This window comes from Frankliniella occidentalis, unplaced genomic scaffold, assembly GCF_000697945.3.
Source record: "Frankliniella occidentalis isolate FOCC.00 unplaced genomic scaffold, Focc_3.1 Scaffold250, whole genome shotgun sequence".
In the NCBI taxonomy this organism is placed as follows: Eukaryota; Metazoa; Arthropoda; class Insecta; order Thysanoptera; family Thripidae; genus Frankliniella; species Frankliniella occidentalis.
In genome coordinates, this window is record NW_026267376.1 from 228,437 (window position 1) to 235,510 (window position 7,074).

Consider the following 7,074-nt stretch of genomic DNA (forward strand, 5'->3'; position numbering starts at 1 on the left):
CCTCATGGACTGCGACAGCTGCCTCGAGGACTACGACCAGGCGGAGCGCTTGCCCAAGATTGTGCCGTGCGGGCACACCGTGTGTCTGCGGTGCCTCCGGCAGAGCGTCAGGAGACAGTGCCCGACGTGCTCCAGGGTAAGTCCGGGGCAGTCAACGAGGTTTTTGCAAGATCTCCAAACCCAACCAATTGTCCGACTAGTCTTGTGCAGCCATTTTTGTCCATGATACGTCTCTAAAAAACGATTTGTTTTCCCAGTACTTCTTCAACGAACCCGATGCACTACCCAACAACTGCACTCTTCTCCAGCTGATGGAGCATTCAGGCAGGTATGAGCACCTAATCTAGAACTGTACTGACTGACTCATGACACTGACAGCTCCGAAGGCAGAACTTGAGAAAGTGTCTTTGGGGTTCCCGTCGACAGTCCCACCCCGCGACTGGTGCTCGGACTGCCGCGCCGCCGCCGCGCCCCGCTGTTGGGACTGGGCGACGAAGTCCACGCCGAGAAGAGGGTATATTTTTTGCTCTCGGAGATGCCGCGTATCCATTCACATATTCCTGTGGATACGGATAGTACAGCCCTACAGTTATACTTCCGGATGTTACAGAGGCGCGTTGAGTCACAGGACCCACCCGCCTACAGCCCCGCGCCAAACCCCTGCGGCGATGCGGGGTCACCGCTCACCGCCGCGAGCCCTCCAGCAGAGTCCACGTTTAACTTTCCGCTACCACCGACCGCTGCGTCCCCGTGTCTCCTACCATGGTGGGGAGGTAGTGCTCCTTCGCAGCGCGAATTGAGTGTGGAGGTTATCAGTCACTACGGACCCAGTGCCCGGCAGCAGGACAAGGCGGCCCTCTTCGCAGAGGCGTCGGGGGTGAGTGAGAGCGCGGGTCGCGGGTCGGCCGTAAGCCTCAGCGCGCAACCCCCGAGACTGACTCCGTTCTGCCGCAGGTGACCCGGCTGGTCGACTTGAACTGCGTCCGCGACCCCGCCTGGAGCCTTCAGCTGCTGCAGCGCGTCGCGCCCACGTTGGAGCGGCTGAGTCTGGGCAGCGGCGGCTCGGAGCCCCATCTGCGCGCGGTGCACGCCATGCCGCGGCTGACGAGGCTAAAGGTGTGGGGTGGTGACGACGTCGTGCCCGCCCAGCCCTTCGAGCTGCCCGCGCTGCCGCCGGGACACGTCGGTCTGCGGTGGCTTGCGACGTACAACGTAGCCCGCTCCACGACAAAGGCCCTGCTGCGGGTGCATAGCCGCACGCTGGCGGTGCTGGAGCTGGGGGTGGGCACGGCCGGCAGTGAAGGGTGGCCAGTGAGTTGTAACGACCTGGACTCGCTGCTGGAGCAGAGCGGGCTGCGGGCGCTCAGCTGGCTCGTGCTCAGGAGGTACAGGTGCAGCCATGAGCCGGCCGCCTGCAGCAAGCAGCGCGCCGAGGTGCGGCGGGTGCTGCCCTGGGCGCAGGTGCTCTGCGGGAGGTGTGACGATGTAGAGGAGGAACATGTCTAGCGGTGCGCTTTGGGCAAACTGTTTCGTGCGGAGAATACTATTGTCATCTGCGTTGCATGTTCATTGGTGTGTAATTAAATGTTTTTCAAATATATTTTTATAAGCTTCATATTAAATCAGCCGCAATCATTACCTGAGTTATCATGATTACAAATAAACTTTTTTAGTCACTGGCCACCCTCAAGTCACGTACCCGTACCCTCACTCCGAAACATCTTTACTAGACGGTCTTCTTTCCCATTCATAACATAGCTCGCTCCCACCTCTCCTCCCCTACCCTCCACCCTCCCTTTCTCTCTTTCTTTGGGGTCGCTCGCGGGGCCTTGGACACCGACAAGACACGTCGTCGTAGATTAATCTTTTCACTCATTGAGGATCCGGCACGCGAAGTGGTTCGTATCTGCGCATCGCTAGCATCAGTCGCTATCACTAGCGGGCGACGGTAGTAGCACTCCCAATCGCGCACACAGCGTTACTCGCGGCCGCGGCAGGACGTGCCAGCAGCACCGGCAGCCACCATGCCCCTCATGGACTGCGACAGCTGCCTCGAGGAATACCCGGCGGAGCGCGTGGCAAAGATTGTGCCGTGCGGGCACACCGTGTGTCTGCGGTGCCTCCAGCGGAGCGACAGGAAGGAGTGCCCGACGTGCTGCAGGGTGAGTCCGAGGCAGTCGACGAGGACTTAGCAGAGGACTTGCGGCCTTGTGTCCATACGTATCGGAAAAAACACAGTTTGTCTTCCCAGTACATCTTTAACCTCCCCAACAACAACTTCACTTTTCTTCGGCTGAAGTTGCGGTTAGGCAAGTGAGCAGCTTATCTAGGACTAGCCCGACTTTGCAGTGGGTCATAATGACACTGACACGATGGCAGAAACTGAGGTCTGACGTAGTGTTTTGGGGCTGGAGGGCCGGAGTCACCAAACTGCTTCCCTTGACAGGCCCTCCCCGCGACAGGGTGCTCGGACTGCATCGCCGCCGCCGGGGCCCTCTGCGGGGCGGCGGCGTCCAGGCCGAAAAGAGAGTACATTGTTGTACTTGGAGACACGGTGGTGTACTCGTTACTCTTGTGTTGAAGCAGTACAACCGAGGGGTGGATAACTCCCCTGCCAAGTGTACACCCCTAATTCTGCCCAATTCAAACTAATTCAGTCCAATTCAACTAATTCAGCCCAATTCAAGACATTGTGCATTCAATTCAAGTCAATTCTAGCCAATTCACACTAATTCAGTAACATAAAATCGCAATAATTCAAATCAATTCAAAACCAATTCAGTCCAATTCAAATTCAATTCAAGCCAAGCCAGGCTAATTCAAATTCAATTCTTGAAATTTGGACACCCAATTCAGGAGTTATCCACCCCTCGAGTACAACCCTACAATCATACTTCTGAATGTTACAGAGGCGGGTTGAGTCGCCGAGTCGACCCACCGGCAACTTCGGGTCCGCCACCTCCACGGGAGCGGGGTCACCGCTCGCCGCCGCGAGCCCTCCGGCTGAGTCCACGTTCAACTTTGCCTCACCTCCGACGACCTCGGCCTCGTGCCCACCACGTTGCCCCCACTGCGCGCGGTCGGTGTGGGAGATGGACGTGGAGGTTGTCAGCATGTACGGGCCCATGGCCCGGCAACGGGACAAGGCGGCCCTCCTCGCTGAGGCGCCAGGGGTGAGTGACAGTGCGGCCCCACCCTGCAGCTCGCGGCGCCCTTCTACAGACTCCGCGTTCTGCCGCAGGTGACCCGGGTGGCCGGTCTGTTTTGCGACAAGGACCCCGTTTGGAGCCTCCAGCTGCTGCAGCGCGTCGCGCCCACGCTGGAGCGGCTGAGCGTCGGCAACCCTTCCGAGGCCCACCTGCGGGTGGTGCACGCCATGCCGCGGCTGAGGAGGCTGGCCGTGTTTGGGGTTGCTGCTGCCCTGGACGCCGAGGCCCCCGCGCTCCCGCCGGGGCACGACGGCCTGCATTGGCTCGGGGTCTGGGACATGCCCCTCGCCATGACACAGTCCCTGCTGCGGGTGCACGGCGGCTCGCTAGAGGAGCTGGAGCTGCTGGTGGGCACGGCGGACGACGACAAGTGGCCGTACAGCTGCCGCGACCTGCACTCGCTGCTGGAGCGCGGCGGGCTGCGGGCGCTCAGGAGGCTCGTGCTGTGGAGGTGCAGGTGCAGCCACGAGCTAGCCGCCTGCACCGAGCAGCTCGCCGAGGTGCGGCGGGTGCTGCCCCGGGTCGAGGTGCTGTGCGGCAAGTGTGACCACGTGCACCTCGAATGGGTCTAGGGCCGGCGCAAAAGATTACTATTGTAATCTGCGTTGCATGTTCGTTGATGCCAATTTGAGGGGGAGGAGGGCATTAATTGCATGTACAATTGAATGCATTTTTAATATATTTTTACGTACCATATATTGGTGTCAACCACCTTCCATCATTTCCTGATTTCTGTTGATCGCAGACAGCAAACTATTTTGGTCACGAAATGGAGTAAAGCACTAAATATTTTCCGCTCCCCCTCGAGCCGCATACCCGCGCACATGCGGCAAATCTCCTCCGCCGCTCTCCGAAATCCTTTTGCTATGCTCCTCTTTCCCGTTCATAATAAAGCTCGCTTTTTCTCTCTCTCTCTCTCTCTGCGGCTGTTTGTTTACAAGCGTCACCCACGCTGCCTGCGCGCCAAAAGCCGCGCGCGAGCGCCTTCGTATGTGGACACGGAAAATAAACACAAGCTCCGCGCAGCTTTGCTCAGCCTTTCTGCGCAAATACACACACACACCCTCCGAACAAGGCAGGTCCAGCAGCCCCTTTAAGCCCCTCGGGGTGTCCCTCTCTCTCTGTTTCCCGGCAGCAGCTGCACCCGCGGGTCGAGGACCAGGGCGGGTCGCTCTCGCGAGCAGAACATTAAAACAGTTGAAACAGTTTGGAGCGCCACCCCGCTCCCATCTTCAAAGCCATTCACTGGTACGACCACAGAGGGGGCCGCCCTCGGACGCGTCTGCCCCGCACTCGCGGAAAATCTTTGGAAAAAATTAAAACTTTTCCAAACTCCTAAATAAGTCATTTGTTAAAATTTTATTTTACAACACGTGTTTCTAATCGATTTGTGAAATATGTCATTATCATATTGCAACTGTTAAGAGACTCACCACACATCGATAATACACGCCTTTAGTGCGATATGAACACTCTAAATGTCTAAGGACAATTTTTGTAACTAGCACCGGACTTCTGTGTGCATAACTAGCTCAGATACAATATTGTAACTACCAACACACATTTAGTGACTAGCAAATCACAATATTGTATCGGAATTCAGTTATGCACGCAGAAGTCCGGTGCTAGTTACAAAAATTGTCCTTGACATTTAGAGTGAAGATACAACGAATGATCGTTATTTCGGAAAGAGTGAGAGAGAAGAAAAGGCGCCGAGGAAGGTTCCAGGTTCCCATGAGTAATTATTATTATATATTCCGGTCCCACGACACGACGACACCATAGCCTCACAAGCACACACACACACACAAGAGACGACGATGACGACCCAGTGTGAGTACGCCGGTCGTACGGGTGTGTGACCGAGGGGAAGGGGGGGGGGGTGCTTACGCAATGGGGGACAATGCGTGAACTGGTCGAGCGCAGCCGCCGGCCGGCCCGTAGGGCTCAAGTGGGGCAAGGACGGCTGGACGTGCGGTGTGTGTGTGTGTGCTCACGAGTCCACCAGTAAGTCATGGCGGCGACGTCAGCCAGTTTTGGGCCTTAAGTTATAATTAAGAAAAGCGACAGTAATAGCACTCATTCATTCGGTTTCTGGTTTGGACGATACAAAATAAGACACACTCAACTGTATAGATGGGAACGACATGTTTCGACGCCAGCACGCGGCTTGGTTACGCCTGCTTTTACACACTTTCTTGCCAAACGTCCGGTCCGCTCGACGTACAAGCTGAGCAGCGGCAGGCCATAAGCACGACGACACGACGGCGCGGGGGTACGGTACGGTTCCACGAACACGTCGAGCTGCGTCGTTCGGTGCGCGCAGCCCGCCGTATTGGACGGGTTCCAGTCGCCCCACCCGCGTCGCGAGCAGCGAAGGCAGCAAGCACATGGCTCAACGGGTATCGAATGGCGCACACAGCCGCAGCCACCCAGCCGAGGCTTCACTCCCCCCTCCTTCCTTCTCCTTTCCCGATCGCAAAGGAATGACGACCATCCCATTGTAAAAGGGATAGGCGGGGGGGGGGGGGGGGCTAGGGCACAAGCGCGAGAGTGACTCATCCATCGGCAGCTGCGGACGGCTACAGCTATGGCCCGCGGCCCGCCGCGACCACGGTCCAACGCCCCGCAGCGTGCCAAAAGCCCTACACTGTACCAGTTCAAAAACGACACTGCCAAAGAAAAAGCAGCAGAACATAAAATCTAAAAGTTGCTCTTTCTTTCCTCGTATGAATGGAAAACGACGGAATCCCCCCCACGCGCGAGCCCGCGGGTGGCGTCACCTGCATGTACATCCCGCCAATCCCAGCGACAACGGCGACCTCGCGCGCGCGAACCTGCCCTGGCAGTGGTCCCAACATATGCTGCAGCCGCAAAAGCAGAGCTTCCGGTGAGGAAGCAAAAAGAGGCGCTCACGCCAGGTGAGAGAGAGAGGGAGGGAGGGGTGAGGGGGAAAGGGAAGGGGTAACTCGCGCCCGCAGCGTACAGCCATGGGGCCGCGGGCCTCAGGGGGGGGGGGGGCGGGGGGCACCACGTGGTCTGGTCGCAGGGGGGGGGGGGGCGGGGGGCACCACGTGGTCTGGTCGCAGATAGCACGCTGGGCTGGGCCCGTACGGCCGTACGGCTCCCGCTGCTGCTGCTGCTCCCCTTTCCCTCCGCGCCGGCCCGCGTGCCGTGGCGCATGACTCACCGCGTGCGAATGAGAGACTCCAGGCGCGCCACGTCAGAAGCAGCAGCAGCAGAGAGTGGGCCTAAAGTGCGTCGTGCACAGTCACAGAAATACTGTGTGTATGTGTGTATATATTTCAAGTTATTTCGGTTGCACCGCGCCTTTCCTTCGCGAGAGACGCCGCTCGCGACTCCCGCCCGACTCGGTTTAAATTCGGTTCATCTTCTCTCCGAAAGGTTCAAGGTGGTCGTGATTTATACTACGGGCGATGAACGAACGCGCCTGCTGCGCTGCGCCGTCGTGGCGCCGGGATGGTTGGGGCCACCATCATCAGGTCCGCCTATATGACCCCGGCGCCGACCCCTAGCGGCGGCAAGCGCGCGCGCGGCCTTCGAAGTGGGTCAATGTAGGCGTGATTAAGCGACCCGAAAAAAAACAAAAAACGAAAAAAACCAAGATTTGTTCGGCGATAGTTCATCTTTTTGTCTTCGATAAATCGAATTAGGCAGCGACGACGACGCTCGCACTGGAAATGCAAGTGTGTGAATGTCGCTCACCTGCAGGTGAGCGACATTCCATTCGTACACTTAGGGGCGTAAAGGTGTGAAAAAATTCACACGTTTACCCCCTCAAGTGTACGAATGGAATGTCGCTCACCTGCAGGTGAGCGACATTCACACACTTGCATTTCCAGTG

At 57.8% G+C, this 7,074-nt stretch overlaps 3 protein-coding genes across 5 annotated transcripts in view; 2 read left to right on the forward strand and 1 right to left on the reverse strand.

Annotated features, from left to right (window-relative positions):
• The window catches only part of LOC113217393 (uncharacterized), a 7,915-nt gene extending 4,010 nt beyond the window's left edge, over nucleotides 1-3,905 (forward strand). The window contains exons 1-3 of one of the 2 annotated variants that reach the window (XM_026437281.2): nucleotides 1,862-2,162; nucleotides 2,910-3,173; nucleotides 3,242-3,905. In XM_026437281.2, the coding sequence (XP_026293066.1) occupies nucleotides 2,025-2,162; nucleotides 2,910-3,173; nucleotides 3,242-3,781 (942 nt within the window). In that variant the 5' untranslated portion in view covers nucleotides 1,862-2,024 and the 3' untranslated portion in view covers nucleotides 3,782-3,905. Of the gene's footprint in view, nucleotides 1-1,861; nucleotides 2,163-2,909; nucleotides 3,174-3,241 lie in introns of those variants that run through there. The other variant, XM_052273140.1, reaches the window with a different exon arrangement.
• LOC113217389 (leucine-rich repeat and calponin homology domain-containing protein) overlaps nucleotides 1-7,074 on the reverse strand; it is a 63,629-nt gene that overhangs the window by 30,096 nt on the left and 26,459 nt on the right. The gene's annotated exons all lie outside the window — the stretch shown is intronic.
• Nucleotides 2-1,622, forward strand: LOC113217391 (uncharacterized). Its single transcript, XM_026437278.2, has 5 exons — nucleotides 2-136; nucleotides 258-328; nucleotides 427-514; nucleotides 611-877; nucleotides 955-1,622. The coding sequence occupies exons 1-5, from the start codon at nucleotides 5-7 to the stop codon at nucleotides 1,504-1,506; spliced, it is 1,110 nt and encodes a 369-aa protein (XP_026293063.2). The 5' UTR covers nucleotides 2-4; the 3' UTR covers nucleotides 1,507-1,622.